Consider the following 17709-nt stretch of genomic DNA (forward strand, 5'->3'; position numbering starts at 1 on the left):
GGGCGAGCAGAAACGAACTTGAACTTGGACTTGAGATATTCCGGTGTATTCAGTTCAAAAAGGACAGAGTAAAGGGAAGTTAACAATCTTAATGATCTACGCTCTCGGATGGTTAACCAATTAAGTCGCTTACGATAAGCTGATACGTGGTCGTATTTCCGAAGGCCAAATATAAACCTAATACAATTGTTACAGTATAAGGACGACACAGATTAACTACTGTGTCGTCGTTATACTGTGACCTAAGGGTGTGTTTTAAATCGGCATGAGTTACAAATTTCCTCTTCGAAGTGTAAAGGAACTTCACGATAGTAACGATTAATTTCAAAAGGAGTCAGTTTTCTCGAAAAGTTAAATTTGAACCCTAAATCAGAAACCTAAGGTTGAAATTCTGTTATACCGGGTGCCCGGTAATTAATGGACAACCTTTTAACCACCAAGAGGGCACCTTATATTGGTCCACTGGTTATTTTCACACTTTTTAAAATTTTAGTATTAAAATTTTTAAAAAGTGTGAAAATCTCGAAAACCAGGCGACTTTTACTAAACCTTAAAGTCGATTTTCTGGACCAGTATAAGGTGCCCTCTTGGTGGTTAAAAGGTTGTCCATTAATTACCGGGCACCCTGTATACGACAGTTAAACCGTGGTATGCCTTGAAAAGTACTCACATTATTAACGCGAATATTTAAAAGCCACAAAAGTAATTGTAGTAATTAACGAACATCCATTTCTGATTTAAATATCTAATCATTACACTTTATACGCGTTGGCGGTGATTGTGTCGTAAAGTGGAAACTCAATGACATAAAATTGAGCAGTTACCAAACAATTGAATATGTTTCTGTGCTATGTCAGTGCGATGGACTGAGGTTACAGCAGGGTTAGCACATGATTGCCGCGGAAGTATGTCGCCGCGGGATAGACTACCCGTCCTTATGTCATAACCAGGGCCCGTAACTTTCATGCCGATGACATCAATTTGACGTCACGCTGCATATAGGTGATTCAAATAGTTTTATTGTAATAATTAATCATTATTCATTAATCAATTTAATTATATAAAAATGACTTCAAAAGTAAGCTATTCATACGTGGAACAATTAATACCTACTTGATACGTGAAACGGAAAGGAAGGAATTTGTTTTGTTTTTATAAATTATTGAAATATGGTAACAAAACTATTGAAAAATAAACAAAAAAATTTCATTTACTTTTCACGTATTAAAATTTCACGTATGAATATATTAGTTTTTTTTTTATGGGATAGGAGGCAAACGAGCAGACAGGTCGCCTGATGGTAAGCGATCACCTGCCCATGGACACCCGAAACACCAGAGGTGTTGGAGGTACGTTGCCGGCCTTTAAGATGGGTGTACGCTCTTTTCTTGAAGATTTGACGTCATGATTAAAATGATTGATGAATAATGATTAATTATTAAATAAAACTTTTGAATCATCGTATATGCAGCGTGACGTAAAATTTATGTCATCGGCATGAAAGTTACGGGCCCTGGTCATTACACAACACATTGTCATGTCATTAGTTAGAACAAGACGTGTGGTCTATCTCGCGGCAATCATGTGCTATTTAGGCTCACAGATATGTTCAGCAAGTGTCAAATGTTAGTATTTTTCATGTCTATAATCTTTGAATTAATAGCATTTCTCTCAAAATTGAACTGCAAACCCAGGTGTCAAATTATTTCCAACGGCCGCTGGTAGCATTAATATTAGACACGCTCAGCTAAATGTGTAGATATGACAATCGCCACTCTGTCACACACATTGACAATAGCCAATTTTAGGATTACTGATTATTATTTTTTTAATTTCCAGTTGGAAGACAAAGCAATAGAAGAACTAGAAAGGTTCTACAACATCCACGAACTGGATGATGAACTCATCACTGTGCGGCGGATTGAGCTGCAAGTGTCCTCGCCGCAGTGGATACACACTGCCCCTAAGTGAAGCGTGCTATTTTGTACCTTTTTACTGTGTGACTGTACAATATTTTAATTTAATAATAATGGATTGACAATGATTATGTTTGGTTTTATTCCTCACCTTTTAAATGATGCAAGAATATGCAATCTAATTCCTATTGTATAGTATGGGTTTGGGAAAGAGTTAGCTATTTTCCTTATATCCATACTAATTATTATAAATGGGAAAGTGTGTGTGTCTGTTTATTCGTCTGTTTTTCACGGCTAAACGGAGCCACGAATTAACCCTTAAATGCATGGTGATGTATATATGCATCATATATTTGATGGCCTGTGGCTCAATATGTAGCTATCCAAAATCACATTTATAGCTTAATTATTATTCAGTATTTATTATTATTTAATAAATAATTAAATAAATCAAATAATATTGATGATGATGTGTTCCTGTTATCCCTCACTAGGGACATAGGGCTCTTAGAAGAATCTTCCACTTTTCACAATCCTGGGCGACTGCTTCCAAATCCTAGCCTAGTCCACTTGCGCCAGCCTCCTTCTCCACCGACCGCCTCCACGTGGTACAAGGCCGCCCCGACCGTCTACTGCCAGGTGATTGCCAGCAGAGACCCTGCTTGGACAGGTGGTTGTCTGCTCTGCGTAGCACGTGCCCTATCCATCGCCACTTCCGTGCGCGTATTTCCTGGCCTGCGGGTTTTTGTCCCGTCATCTGCCACAATCTAGCGTTTGAAATAGTTGTCGGCCAGTAAATACCCAAGATGCGCCGGAGACACTTGTTAATAAACACCTGCAACCGATTGGTGATGTCCTTTCTCACAAGCCATGTTTCGCAACTGTACAAAAGGACCGACTTGACGTTAGAGTTGAACATTCTAATTTTAGTACCCCGAGTTATTACGGTGGACATCCAAAGAGGCTTCAGCTGGGCATACGCTGCTCTCGCTTTATTGATGCGCGTCTCAACATCACTCTCCGCTCCCCCTGAAGGATCGACCACGCTCCCTAGGTACGTAAAACGATTGACCTGTTACACTGTTATAATATTATGATTTAGTATTTATTATTTAAGGATAAAGATGAAATGGCGGAAAAGTGTGAAAAAACAGGATGATGGCGATTTTTTAGTATGTGATTTAGGCAGATTTTTTCGGAGTTAGTAATTAGTTTATGTTTAAACATTTTATGATGGGGGTTTCACAAATAGTGTACCTTTCTAATAGTAGTCAAACTTTACAAATAAAACTTACCAATAATTATATCCATACTAATATTATAAATGGGAAAGTGTGTGTGTCTGTTTGTTTGTCCGTCTTTCACAGCATAACGGAGCAACGAATTGACGTGATTTTGTAAGTGGAGATAGTTGAAGGGATGGAGAGTGACATAGGCTACTTTTTGTCTCTTTCTAACGCTAGCGAAGCCGCGGGCATAAGCTAGTATTTATATAAATAAGTTTTGGCCTATTTAACTTCTAACACTGATTTAGTATTAATTTTTTATTTTTTTATTTATTTAAGCTTTATTATTCTACAGAAAGATTTTTCTTTTCTTTTAATTTAGTTTTTAATTATAGATTGTATTCTGTAGACCCCTTCTGGGTAAAAGCCTCCTCCAGCCATTTCCATTTTATTTTATCTTTTGCCATGCTTTGCCATTCCTTGCCTGCAGTAGCCACAATGTCATCCTGCCTGATTTAGTATTAAAATCGGTATTAAATATTTCTTTTTCCAGAGTCAGAAAACCATTGTCTTGTCTATCAAATATATTAATACCCTTAAATGCATGAATTTTTCTTTTAACGAGTAAAAGAAAAATTCATGCGAAGGGTTAATGAGATTTTTTGTGGAGATAGTTGAAGGGATGGAGAGTGACATAGCCTACTTTTTGTCTCTTTCTAACTCCTCACTTCCCTGAAATAGGTGGTGGAAGTTCCTATGGAGGATTCCGCAATTTTCGAATTTAACGCGAGCGAAGCAAGGTCAAAAGCTAGTTGTTTGTGACTTAAGACATGTCAAATTATAAGCAAAATATAATCATAAACAAGTTGCATGTTGTTTCTTTTTGTACTTAGTGCACCCGTGGCTTACACTTGAATTGACATTGGAGGGGCAAGTAAAGCTAAAACAGAAGCAAGTTTCAAATAAATCTATATTCACATTAACAAACTAGTACTTATATATCTTGAGTGTCCGTCAGAAATCACAAAAATAAGTTATTAACACTAATTCTTCTTAGGAGGAAAGGCTTTCAGCAACTGGTTCATTTGTCTATGCGTCAATTTAGTTTCCCCTGGTACCAAAATACCTTTCTTGCCGTGTTCTCTTTGGCTGGACATTCTCTGATTGTAATCTTTATAACATCCCTGGAACTCTGTGATTTCCTTCAAGCACTGTTGCTGGTCGAACTCATTTTTCTTAAAGCACGCGAACATAACAGCCAGTTCTTGCATACAGGCAGCTTCTTTTAACTTGTCGCTCTTGCCTGATACGGTTTTCTTCAGTTCTAATGGCAGAAGCATTTGGAATGGGACTGGTTCTCTTTGATACCTCCTGGCACTCTTGCCGGTGGGCGCGGTAAAAAGAACGGAACTCAGCCGCATTTTGAGGCTATTTTATTTAATGATAAATATAAAATACGAATGATTATTTGCAGTGAAAGAAAATACTACAAATAGGGAACCGAGGTTATGTCTTATGCTCTTATGTCACAATCACAATTGTCAATTTGACATTGACGTTTATACTGCGATTGTTTCGTTCAGGAATAGTGAAACGATTATTTCCTTTACTTCAATCGATTAACGTTCGGCACTTTTGGGGTGCCTAGGCCAAGCCTAGGCCCTAGACAGCGCCGGCCCGTGCACTCAATCAGGGTAGAGCGAGTTTGAGTTTCGGCGCCCTTGGGAAGAAGTTTTACGACGTAGATAAAAAAAGTCGCGAGCGCAGCGAGCGCGAAATTTTTTTCATGATAATGCCGTAATTTGAAGATTTATGGATTTCATCATTACAGAGTACGAAAGGGACAAGGGTTGAACTTTCTCAGTCGCACCCTAGTATAGTTAGGTACGTGGGACTGAACGTGGATATCATGTACATAAAATAACAAACAAAATGGAGTACTATAGTGGCCAAGTCAGGAAAGTATATTTTAAATGAAAACGCGAGCGCTGCGAGCGCGGAATTTTTCCTAAGTAACGTTCTAAAAGAGAATTGATATAAATAGTAAGCGCGAGCGAAGCGAGCGCGATTTTTTTCCTATTGACACAATTTATTAAGCAGCGAGCTTCCAAGCTTTGATCAACCGCAGAGCTGCGGTCTTTGGCATATTTTGGCTTCGCAGGGCGCCTATGTCCCTTACTTTTAGGCCTTATATTTCGCCATCACTATTATTTTTATAATACTAAGAGTTATAATTAAGATATTAACTGCGAACTCGATCTTCACCGTCGGGATGCCCATTTCGGTATTTTGCCACTATTCTAAGTGCCCTTCGGGATCTTAGTCCTTTGAAGTTCGCTCATCATCTCCTGTGACTTACAAAATTGCGCCTCTCTGAGACGTTTGGCGCCTTTGGCTTTATGACGAACTCCGCTTTGGATTATGGAATAGGCTCATATTTTTGCATTTGGATAACGACGTAACTTTGTCGTTGGGCCGCACAACAATGTGGTTCGCCAAGGGCTAGAATCCTCCTTTTACGGCGCCCTTGCAACAGCGCCCTTATGATTATTGGTATATGTTGGCAATGTGGTGCAACTTTCTACTTAATCTAAATTACAAATCTAGATTTTCAATAGCTGGATTAAATTCCCGACTCCTCTCGCCATTTTGTGATATGTGCGCGCCCACGCAATGTATTTTTTTTGTATGGATTTTTCCACATTCTCGATTTTGGCGCACCCTTACCAGTTGGCGCCTAGAGCGGCCGCTCCACTCGCTCTACTCTTAATCCGGCCCTGGCCCTAGACAAGTGTAAATCGCTCATTCATACTCAGTAGCGTACCTATCGTAGTTGGATCTTTTCTAACCGTTTTCGGGAGATAAAATGATCTGACTACCTATGAACTACCTATGCAGGTTTCAGAGTAGATATGGAAACAACCGACAAGGACATGTAAAGTATTTTTCTGGACAGTGTTCTTGGTTGAATCCGTCAATTAGGACACCAAAGACTAAACTATAAGTGCTGACTTTTCAGTGTTAGATAGTCTTTGACACTTAATCAACTATAATATTTCATTACAGTTCACTTTTAGTTAACTGTAATAATTTCAAAAATAGAACTTCATACAAGTTCTTTACTAATTTGCGATACCTGGCAATTTTTTCTGCATCTGAAACACGTTTTTTTTATCTATCGCGTTATCGACCAATCAGAGACGGTTATTACAAACAATTGGTTGCCAGGTAATTCGATGTTGATACAACGGTGAACGACGCTATTAACATTAATTTTAACTTCATTCACTTCACTTTAACTTCAATCAATGATGATATTTTTCGTCCATTGATGATGAAGACTCATAGAAAAAGTATTGTATACAATAGTGATATAATTAAGCTTTTCACTCTCGATCGTACCGTACTATTAGGCCACTCAGCAAGCTTCGTGGCCTAAACTAATTAACTCCAACCAAATGATTTTTATATATGCTGATGACTTTTCCATAATATTTTCAAGTCAATATAACGAGGAAGTTAACCAAAATATGAATAATAATAATAAAATATGGTGCGGGTTCAAGTCCCGCCGGAAGCGTAAATTTTTCCATTTTTTCCTTTAATATAAAAATATGAATAATATTCTAAATATTATTGTTAAGTGAATTAATACCCACTTTATCCAGTATCCAGTTCAGACCTCATCAAAGACCTCCAATAGAAATAAACTACCTACACATATTTAAATAATTCTATTCAATAAATGAATAGTTGCAGTCTCCTTGAAATAAATGTTGACGAAAATTTAAACTGGAAATCTCACATTGACAAAATTAGCACATAACTTTCTCGTTTCAAATAGGAAAAAAAAAGTACAGACTTTAAAATAGCCACTACTGCATATCAAATACTATGTAAACTCTACGAGTTAATACGTGCAGCTCGGTGCCAAAGTTGGCAACAGGCACACTAGCGCTCCTAGCGGCATGAGTTGATCAAAATAGTTTAGTTTCATACAGCATAAAATTAAAAAAAATTACAAATTCTTATTTTTTTGTTTTATTCCGTCTAAAAATGTTAAAGTAGATCAAGTAATAGCATTTTCTATTTTAATTTACTCAAATAAAAGTCTGAACAACTACTTTGATCAACTCGAACCGCTAGATGGCGCTAGTAAAATTGTTGCCGCTCAATTGTATGGGAAACGTCAGAAGCTGCACGTATTATAGTATATAGTATTTGTGCATATCATGCATTTACTTAAACCTGCCTTCAATATGGAATTATTTTGTGTGGCAATAGCACAGACATATTGCGAATATTCATACTACAGAAAAAATACATCAGAATCCTTACAAATAGTAAAAATACAGAAACATGTAGACCTCTCTTTCAAAACCTTAAAATTTCAACTTTGACCAGTTTATATATTCTAGAAGCCAGTAAATTTGTCTGCAAGAACCCTCGTTTGTATACAAATGCCAAAGACCACATAATAATGTTCCATAGAGACAAACTAGCCATACCTTCAAGTAACTTACAAGTTATTAATAAAAGTGATTATGTAATGACTATTAGGATTTACAATTACCTCCCCCAATATCTAACTGAAGAGTAAACATACGCAAAATTTATTAACAAACTATTGTAAAAACCTACGTGGCCGATACGGTTGACTAAGGCACGTACGCTTTCTGACGCACTCTTAACTGTGAGTAGGCAGAGGCACCTCGCTTCACCTCGGCCTGCGATTCAGTGCTCTAGTACCACTATAGGAGTAACTACCTAATACCAGTCAGTAGTTCTTTTTATAAAACAGCCCAAACAGGTATAGGTACCTACGGTCCGCCTGATGGGAAGCGGTCACGGTAACCTATGGAGGCCTGCAGCGCACGGGGCGTCACATGCGCGTTGCCGATCCATTAGAAACTTGCATTATACGAGTATGACTATATAACTCTACCTGTAGGTACATTGTTGACGACCTAAACAAAACAACAGGCCCCGTAGCCGAATGGCATTTCTCCGACGCCAAACGAAAGCGATACGCCGCTGGCTCTGTCGCGCCAATCCGCAAGCGCGATAGAGATAGATATCTACTAGCGCTTCGTTTCGTGAGCGTTTCGTGAGCGATTGTGCCATTCGGCTAGCCACCCAGTTCAGAAGGCATGTGAATACCAACAAATCTAATCGTAATCTATCAAAATAAATATTTAATTATCTATCTTTATTGCGGAGGGTAGTAAATTTTGATAAAATACCTTTATTAAATTTATGATGTTCTGTAAAATAATAATCAAATCGAAGGAAAGTTTCATATTTTATCCTGATAGAAGAAATTTTATCTAGGTAATTTCTACATTAGCTTTACGTCAAGTAGTGTCGTTGTTTTTCTAATTTTTAGTAAGTAAATTAATTACCAGTATTTCAATTTGTGACGATTAATGATAATTATGTAGTTGTCAATGCCTTATGTATTTATTTTGGCACGAAACAGATTTAAAAAAATTCTATCATATTTGAAGGACAACGAAGGTGTGGAGCGTTAGGGGCCGGCAATGAACATCTTTTGTTTTCCTTTACTTTTCTCATGTGTACAGGAAAGACATTTAAATTACAATAAAATCAGTATAACCCAGCCACATACCTTACTGAAAAGAACATCTGCACAGAACCAGTACCTACATCAACACCCCGTGAGTTGTAGGCGTTCGCCTATGGACGGAGACTACTTACCCTCAGGCGAGCCGTATGCTTGTTTGCCACTAATTTAGTATAAACATACGAATAAAGCGCATTTCCAGCGAACTCTTGCGATTTTTATAATGATGATGTGACCGCCTATTAAGTTCAACAAAACATAGGTGTAGGTACCTTACCTACATGTATACTTACCTAATAAAAATAATGTTATCATTATCATGATCATGGTAGGCACAGTAAAATATAAAACTATGTGTGTACATCCCGTAGCATAGCTCTCATACCGAGGAATTGAGAAAGCTATGGGACCATTTCTGAACCCACCAACGAAATGGTAGCTGACTTTCACGAAGGTTCATTATTTATCGCCGTTAACCATTCTAACGAAGTATTGCACAGGAAGCGACTGGCCCGCGTTCTATACCTATCTATTCGAATCGAACCTAATCATACAGTCTTCTTGTTCGTACAAATAGGTACAACTACATCCTGATAGTTTTATGACAGGCTATCTATTGGTTGGTTAGTTCGTCCTATGTTACGTGGGTAATACTAATATGTACCTAATATTGATCAGCAATTTTTTATCAAAGCTTTAGTCGTATTACTTCAATAAATGTCTACGATAAAAAATCATATAAAAGCGTTACGAAAATTGACAAAAACATAGTCAGTTTGCTGATACCGGCTTTAACGTAAGTATCAAAGTATTATTTGTATTCCACTCTATTATTATTATTTACTTGTTTATTTACTATTTTACTTAAAATTTGAACTTATGGTCTCTTTATCTCCAAAGGACCGTGGGGGCCGGATACCACCCCAAACCTACAAGGTTCGCGCCTATGGGTCCAAGTAATATGGCAATGATTTTCAGATGTAGCAAGTTTCAGATATACCTAGCCCGTGAGATTTAAAAAGGCCTTCGTTTTTGGGTAAATTTCGAACGTACTCGTATTCGGAAAACAGACACCGACTTGTCTTATTCCCGTATTATTAAAATAAATAAATATTGGGGACACCTTACACTGATCAACTTAGACCCAAACAAGCAAAGCTTGTACTATGGGTGCTAAGCGACGATATACATACTTAAATAGATAAATACATACTTATATACATAGAAAACATCCATGACTCAGGAACAAATATCTGTGCTCATCACACAAATAAATGCCCTTACCGGGATTCGAACCCAGGACCGCGACTTAGCAGGCAGGGTCACTACCGACTGAGCCAGACCGGTCGTATTATTACTCTAAAATCCGATAGTCCTTTGGAACGCTCATGCTCTGTGAGTCTCTATATATCCAGACTGATTGAACCAATGGTGGCTAAGGTCTAGTTAGGTATTAAAAGGATATTGTGTCCTGAAGTAAAGTCGATTGTAGTGTCTTAACCATCCAATGACCTGTTCTTCTAGCTTCATCATGAAATTCCTGATCGTCCTCTCCGTGCTCGCCGCCGTCGCATCCGCCGACTACCTGAAGCCGTCGGTCCTCCCCGCGCACGCGCAGGAGCTGCAGGAGGTCATCGCCGCCATCAACAGCCCCAGCACTGACCCCGCCACCGCCGCCGCGTTGGAGCAGCTGCTCCTCCAGACACTAGGCATCGACCACCTGCCTGAATCCCCCATCTCCGTTGGCCCCGCCATCGTTGAGGAGACCCCAATCTACGCCCCGATTCCCGTGCCCGTCAAGCCTGAGTCCCCCGTGCCTGTGAAGCCCTACCCCGTAGCAGTCCCTGAGACCCCCGCTCTCGTCCCCTCCCCCATCATCGACGCTACCCCCGCTGACGTCGCCGCCGCCTCCCCATTGGTCCAGATCATCCTGAACATCGCCAACTAAGTTCAGACTACTCCGAATTATTTGAAAAGTTGCGCTTATAAAATGTTCTAACATGAGGGGTGATTTTTATACGAAGATTAAGATTGAACTAATTGTATGTTAGAAAATGTTTGAACATGAGGTGCAATAAATTTATTTCTTAACTTATATTTACTTTTACTTTTTTCACTTATTTTTCGTTACCACTTATTTTTTACATCTATCAACGAGGATAATTAGATTATGTCCGATAACAGCATTATCGCCATCAAAATAACGTTTTCTTCTGAGAAATAATAAGTAATTCATATTCATATTCATTTCATACTTTCACATAAGTATACAATAATGGGTACACGTTACATGACACCCTTTTAGGGCATAGCAGATAAACTTATGATCTAGAACTTAAATACTAATCTATCCTAATGAAGATACATACTAATTAACAATTAAAACAATATTTACAAAGCTTAATCACAGTAAATTATAAGTTACCTAAATATTGTTATTTTTAGGGTTCCGTACGAAAAAGGTACAAAGGAACCCTTATGGTGCCGCTCTGTCCATCTGTCTTGTCTGTCTGTCTGTCTGCTGTCACATTACTAAATATCTCGAGAATTACTGATGCTATCGCTTTGAAATCTGGAATAATTATGAACATCTTGAACCTCTACAAATTAGAAGTATATTTTTTTTAAAATTTAAAAACAATAATTATAGAAAATGGCCAAAATGACATGAAATGGCCAAAACACTCCCCCCCTGAACACTCATTTCCTACATCGCGTTTTCCTGATATAATGGGGTCGGGTCATGATCAGGAGCATCCTGACGACAATATCGTAATGTAAACCCATTGAAGTCGAATTGTCTTGCTTTTCTTTGGATGTTGTTGTCTAATAATACAATTTTTGTTAAGTATGTAGGAAATTGACTCTTTGAGTTATTTTATATTACTAATATATAATTGTGATGATTCAACTATTGAAAGTTTGTACGGAACCCTCGGAGGGCGAGTCCGACTCGCACTTGGCCGGTTTTTTTAAATGCTGTAACTCTGAAAGCAGGCGAAATCCAGAAAAGTTTATATGATATTTTACTCTTCTAATATGATGAGAAATACGTGCGCTACATGACAGTACTGATGACAGTTGCACGTATTCGACAACCCGTGATCCAATCCACTATCATTTGAGAGTCAACGTGAAACGTCAAATTCGCCATGCCGAATTGAGCCCCAGAACCTCTTACTTATTTATTCAGACGATAGTCATACCATGCGCATGACTCATTTTTTTTTACTACAGAATTGAAATTAAGAGTAAACAGATGGTTGCTTTTATAAGATTATCTGATAATTATCCTAAGTGCGTTTTCACATTATCCGATCCGATTCGGATGTAGGAAGGATTTCAAAGGCAAAAATCAAAGATGGCGGCTTAAATATATGGGATAGGTATTGGTCCTACATCCGATATCGGATCGAATAATATGTGAAAACACACTAAGGCGGGTATGCTAACCAACAGCTTATTCGATATCAGTAGTATCAGTACCTAATATCTTAAGGAAGTTTTAAGATATTAGCTACTGATGATATGATTCTTAGGCCGTAGGCATTATATATTCTGTGCTTTAGGTTAATGTGATTAGTGATTAAAAGCATCAAAGATCAGAAAAAGTCTTTATTGTAATTTATCCTAATACTTTTCATTAAAAATGTTGTCATATAAACTTCAGTTTACACTAGACACGGGCAACGCCGTTGATCTGGGGGACGACGTTAGCGGGAACCTCGACCGAAGAGAGGGCACCGTTAGCGCCGAAGATGAAGCTCATTATCACGTTGATGATCTGGCTGCCGCCTTCCGCGGCACCGGGGGCAGGGACTTCCACAACCTCAGCGGGGGTGGGGACCTCCACGATCTGAGCAGGAGCAGGCGCGACCTCCACGGGAGTAGGGCCAGGCACGACAATCACGGGAGTAGGGCTAGGGACCACCTCAGCGGGAGAAGGCTCAGGGAGTACGACAGGCTCAGGGACTACCACAGGCTGGGCCGGCTCAGGGAGCACAACAGGCGTAGGCACGACAGGCTCAGGCATGGGGTTCACAGCAATAACGTCGACGGGGTTGACCTCAATGGTGCTGCGGGGTTGACAGCGATAACATCGCTGGGGTTGACCTCGGGCTGTTCTACAACGACGACAGGAGTAGGTGCGTTGTCCACAACGACGACAGGTGTAGGTGCGTTGTCCACGACGACGACAGGGGTGGGTGCGTTGTCCACGACGACGACAGGGGTGGGTGCGTTGTCCACAACGACCACAGGTGTAGGTGCGTTATCCACAACGTTGACTGGGGAAGCTTCAACAACGGGCTCGTTGGCAGTACCAGGGGCGACGGTCTCTCCGATCATGTTGACGATAATCTCCACGAGCGGAATGTTAAGCACGCCGCCTGAGACGCCGTTGGCACCAATCTCCATGGTCTGGGTGGTGGGGGCGCCGTGGACGAAGGCCACCAGGGCCACAACAGTCAGAAGGAGTTTCATGGTTTCTGATTATTTCTGAAAATTTAAAAGATGTCATTTGAAACACTATAACGATGCGCAAATTCCGGATATCAATGGGGATTTTTAGGTTTTGTTGAATCCAACAAAGGTCAACCTACTTCTGAAGGTACCCACCGCCTTGTAACGTAAATAATTAAATTGAAAAATCTAGTTATTGACTCCAATAGCTCACCTGTCGCGTGCTCCAACAAAGAAGCATATGCCCACATCGTCCATAAAATAGACTTATATATGTAGATTAGTTCCCTCACACCCTGGAACTAAAACGTCTTAAGTAGCTTTTGGTATCGTAGGAACATACGGCATTCTTATGTAAAGTATTTATTATCTTGGATTTTCATGAATGTACATAATCTCAGAATTAAGCTCTGGATTAATTAGTCGGCTTCTCAATAATCTCGTTTATTTAATATTAATTTGTAGTATATATAACTAGTATAAATACCATGCTTTACTTGGACTAGTAACAGTTGTAACTGCGTTGAAATATCGGGAGCTCTACGTGACTCTACAAAACTCGAAAATATAATCCGCGGTTTACATCCCGGTCAATCGTATAATTCTTAGGTATGTAGGTAATAAACGTAATCTCTGAAATTCATTGGAAAAAACACATTTTTATGAAACGATTCAAAAGCGATTCACATGTGAATAATAATTAAAATCACAACCTTATGAAAATAAACTCAAAAATACTAAAACAAAATAAAGGAAAAACACGCACAGACCCGTGAAGCATTGTACGAAAAGACAAACATAATGTGCATGTTTGCAATATTAATAACATAAGAATATGACGTAGTATGTTTATCATATTGCCATAAATCAGATAAATTATCTTTAGCCATAAATATTTTCAGTCGTATAACTTACATATACATCATTTCATTCCTGATATTTCCTTTCCTTCCCCGACGCACACGTTCACACTTAAGTAATTTTATTAATATCAAGCTTCTTGTGAGACGTCCCTATCTCTATTGAGTGATAATTTCGAGGTTGACCTAATTATTTTGTTCTCTGGCCGGAAAACGTCGGCGGAAAGTTACCGCTTCCGGGCTCCGTCACAGAAAAAGAAAAATAAAATAAATAAACACTTTGGCCAGTAAATAAGAAAGAAATCGGCCGGTGAGATCTAAGACATTACTGGCCTAATGTTTTGACCTCGCCTCCGCAACAACTCGAGAGGACGGCTCGGCCGCAAAGCGATTACATTTTTTTTAATTGTTTGATCTAAGACATTACTGGCCTAATGTATGTAATGTACTATTTCTGTTGCTGTATAATAATATTTTTAACGTATTTTTTTTTTTTTTTAATGATAAATCTCTTTATTTACATGAACATATTTACATAATTATATAAGAAACTAAGACTAAACTTAAAAGCTAGCTAATGTCTAAAATAGGCCCTTGAGGCATTGTACCAAGGATACTGGCGACATTTCCTCGCTGTATCGCAATGCTGATACGTTGTGCGAGGAAGTCGCCAGCTCTTCGGTCACCAGTTACCTCAACCAGACGCTGCATTTGCATACTTACAGAACGTGTCTAAAGGGCGCAGCGACGCGATATGCCATTAACGCGACCGTGCTTGCCCGCTTAGCCTGAAGAAATTCGCAATGGCCAGCGCTGTATCTCCTAGCTGTGGTATAATTTGACATGGGGTAAGATTGAAGCGTTTTTCTTGAAGGGCAAGTTCCGTATAACGTAGTTAAACGGTGCACTACGGGCCAGCGTCCGTAGCCGAATGCACAAACGCTCACGAAACGAAACGCTCGTAGATATCTATCTCTATCGCTCTTGCGTATTGGCGCGACAGAGCCAGACTACCTTTCGCGGCGTTTCGCTTTCGTTTCGCGTCGTAGAAATGCCATTCGGCTACGGGACCAGTACGGGCGGCTTTCTCTTTAATCCCGCAAGGACCTTACCCCATGTTACCTTACTTATGTAATGTAATGTTCTATGGCTTAAGACGCCTGAGTGGGCGCACGGAGCAGAGCGTTCGGTGGGGCTTGAAGTACTTAATTACAGTATAATAAAGAGTACTATCGTACAGTATGGCCACTCCCGCTCCCCGCTGAAAGTGTCGCCCACCCCCTCTCGGTTACCTCACAGTTACCGCCTGTCAAAAACGCGAACAGTCGACCTGTCATATTTCACTCATACAAGCATAGTACGCGTTCACCTACACGAGCTTAGACTGTGTGCTAGGAACGCGCCTCTTTCATATATTTGATCGCCAGTGTCCGAGGTGTGCCATAATACTGTGATCCTATGCAGCGTCGACTGACACTTGTGCGAGCTTCAATTGTTTGGCATGCATACCCCGCCCCGCTGCACTCAGGCCTTACGAATTTCGGCCTCTTCGCCGCAGTCACGCCATCTGTCACATCTGTGTGATCTATGACGACAGTAACATCTATATTTATTAGTTGAATTGATTTTTCCTATAGATCCGGTACCTTACATCCGGTAATTCATATTCATTTCTACAGAAGATCAATGAGACTTACGCAAGCAATACCCAAGTTGCTTTAGCTAGGAATAGTCGGGGCGGAGGTTATCGCTGCAAGTGATCGACTGATGCTCCGTAGTGTATTACTTATCATGTTATCATTTTCTGTATTTATTTGTATTTTCTAATGACACAGTTTCTTCGTTTTGGCCATCAAAACGTTCTTTGTCTCACAGATAGACCTGATGGAGACCCAATGTTTTAAGCTAACTTTGCATGTATTTAAAGTGTTCCTGAATAATCATATATTATGAAAATATATAATATATACCTACATGATTTCAAACGTTGTAGCTGTATTTCAACAGCTCAGCTCCTTTTAAGACTCTTGTGGTGGTAGTGGTACCTACCTAATTCATTCCAAACGGTGTAAAACAGTTCTTTAATAAAGAATGCTTAAATTCTCATTGTGTTGAATTAAGTATTAATATTTTCATGGAATAGGTACCACTGAATAGTTAACTCCAGCGATAACTCATTTTGATACTAGAACATACCTTAGGAAGTCCGAAGAAAATGAGAAAAGAACATAAATATTAAATATTTCTGTCACTGATTTTAATTGAGCTAATCCAAAGTTGTGCACATTACCCTACACTAAACCTAGCTGTAATCGCTAGATTTTAAAGCGAATAAACCCTCTTCAAATCCAGTATGTAGTTGACTAGTTGCATTTAGTTGAGCTCGATGGGGATGTTGACGACCGGGGTGGGGATGATAGGGCTGCCGATCTGGATGGGCTCCACCTCGGGCATAGGTGCGGGCACCACCGGCGCGGGCACCACCTGAACGGGCTCCGGCGCAGAGTCCACCACGATCACGGGGGTCGGCACGATGCTCTCCTCGTTTACAGCCTCGTCCACCACTTGAACGGGCACGATAGGGGTCTCCACGGGAGCGGGAACCACGGGCGCGGCGCCAGAGCTAGCCTGATTGATGTTCAGGATAATCTGAACCAAGGGAGACGCGCCCTCAGCGGCAGGAGAAGCGTCAACAATAGGAGACGGCACGACAGCGGGAGTCTCAGGCACAGGGCTCAGGATCCCACCATCAGGAACCGGGAAATCCACAATAGGAAGACCAATATGGACGGGAGAAGGCTCCTCTACAATCACAGGTGCAGGCGCAGGGAGGTATTCAGCCAGAAGATCAGCCAGCTGCTGCTCGAGGAGGGCGGCGGTAGCTGGGTCGGTGCTGGGGCTCTGGATAGCGGCCACGATGGCCTCCAGCTCGGCCATGTTGGAGTCCAGGGGCTTCTGGAGCCCGGCGCAGGCCACGGCCACGACGGCAGCGAACACGATGGCGAATTTCATATTGATTCTGGGAAAATATTAAAATTAAGAAAAGATTGTGACAAAAAGTCTTGCTTTCTCAATTTTGAAGAATGTCTCATTTATTTTAATACGTTTCACAACACAACATTTTTTTCTTGGATTCATTACGAAAGGCTACACCGGAAAAAATATTGCAATAAGTAGATGCAATATACTTACAGCTCAATTTGATCAACTGATACCATCAGATCACCGTCAGCCGCAATTTATACGTTTTTGACAAATTATTTTACGATGGCCTCTGATAAAAGAATTTATTACTTTTTTATTAACTAAAATTAAACTTTTATTGCTGATCAGCATTGAAAGAAATTATAGTGTAGGTACCTATGGAATCCTACATATTTAAACTTATAAAAAAATCTGAGATGAAATCGCATTAGGTTCTTGATCCAGCTTTAGCTAGATCATCCGGGACATAGGCAGCTTCTTGCTTCAAAATAAAGTTTGGCACGACAGAGCCAGACTACCTTTCTGCGGCGTATCGGTGGCGTTTCGCATCGCAGAAATGCCATTTGGCTACGGGGCCTGCCCAGAATCAGATGTTCTTAAAACAACTTACCTTATGCCTTTTTCTTCCTACGTTGTCCCGGAATTTGCCAACACTCGAGAGCCTGGGTGTGGCCTGA

The 17709-nt window shown here is 40.1% G+C and overlaps 4 protein-coding genes across 4 annotated transcripts in view; 2 read left to right on the forward strand and 2 right to left on the reverse strand.

Annotated features, from left to right (window-relative positions):
• LOC125234386 (inhibitor of Bruton tyrosine kinase) overlaps positions 1-2045 on the forward strand; it is a 28456-nt gene extending 26411 nt beyond the window's left edge. Inside the window, exon 16 of the mRNA XM_048140593.1 lies at positions 1840-2045. Coding sequence (XP_047996550.1) covers positions 1840-1971 — 132 coding nt within the window. The 3' untranslated portion in view covers positions 1972-2045. The remainder of the gene's footprint in view (positions 1-1839) is intronic.
• A 2049-nt stretch (positions 2046-4094) lies between these two features.
• Positions 4095-4660, reverse strand: LOC125234787 (coiled-coil-helix-coiled-coil-helix domain-containing protein 1). Its single transcript, XM_048141182.1, has one exon. It carries the CDS (start codon positions 4561-4563, stop codon positions 4186-4188), a length of 378 nt encoding a protein of 125 aa, XP_047997139.1. The 5' UTR covers positions 4564-4660; the 3' UTR covers positions 4095-4185.
• A 4755-nt stretch (positions 4661-9415) lies between these two features.
• Positions 9416-10821, forward strand: LOC125234703. The gene is made up of 2 exons (XM_048141060.1): positions 9416-9522; positions 10251-10821. The coding sequence occupies exon 2, from the start codon at positions 10258-10260 to the stop codon at positions 10672-10674; it is 417 nt and encodes a 138-aa protein (XP_047997017.1). The 5' UTR covers positions 9416-9522; positions 10251-10257; the 3' UTR covers positions 10675-10821.
• Positions 10822-12326: 1505 nt separating this feature from the next.
• Positions 12327-17088, reverse strand: LOC125234925 (BCL-6 corepressor-like protein 1). The gene is made up of 3 exons (XM_048141348.1): positions 16426-17088; positions 12847-13213; positions 12327-12802 (listed from the first exon to the last, which is right to left on the reverse strand). The coding sequence occupies exons 1-3, from the start codon at positions 17057-17059 to the stop codon at positions 12403-12405; spliced, it is 1401 nt and encodes a 466-aa protein (XP_047997305.1). The 5' UTR covers positions 17060-17088; the 3' UTR covers positions 12327-12402.
• Between the last annotated feature and the right edge of the window lie 621 nt (positions 17089-17709).

Source organism: Leguminivora glycinivorella, chromosome 16, assembly GCF_023078275.1.
Source record: "Leguminivora glycinivorella isolate SPB_JAAS2020 chromosome 16, LegGlyc_1.1, whole genome shotgun sequence".
Lineage (NCBI taxonomy): Eukaryota > Metazoa > Arthropoda > Insecta > Lepidoptera > Tortricidae > Leguminivora > Leguminivora glycinivorella.

Excerpts from the sequence above, each read along its gene's own strand:
- LOC125234925 (XM_048141348.1), bottom strand. The coding sequence starts at position 17,059 with ATGAAATTCGCCATCGTGTTCGCTGCCGTCGTGGCCGTGGCCTGCGCC. Across the intron at positions 13,214-16,425 it reads CAACATCCCCATCGAGCTCA|AAACCATGAAACTCCTTCTG; the intron begins ACTAAATGCAAC and ends AGAAATAATCAG. Across the intron at positions 12,803-12,846 it reads CCTGTCGTCGTTGTAGAACA|CACCATTGAGGTCAACCCCG; the intron begins GCCCGAGGTCAA and ends TCAACCCCGCAG.
- LOC125234703 (XM_048141060.1), top strand. The coding sequence starts at position 10,258 with ATGAAATTCCTGATCGTCCTCTCCGTGCTCGCCGCCGTCGCATCCGCC.
- LOC125234787 (XM_048141182.1), bottom strand. The coding sequence starts at position 4,563 with ATGCGGCTGAGTTCCGTTCTTTTTACCGCGCCCACCGGCAAGAGTGCC.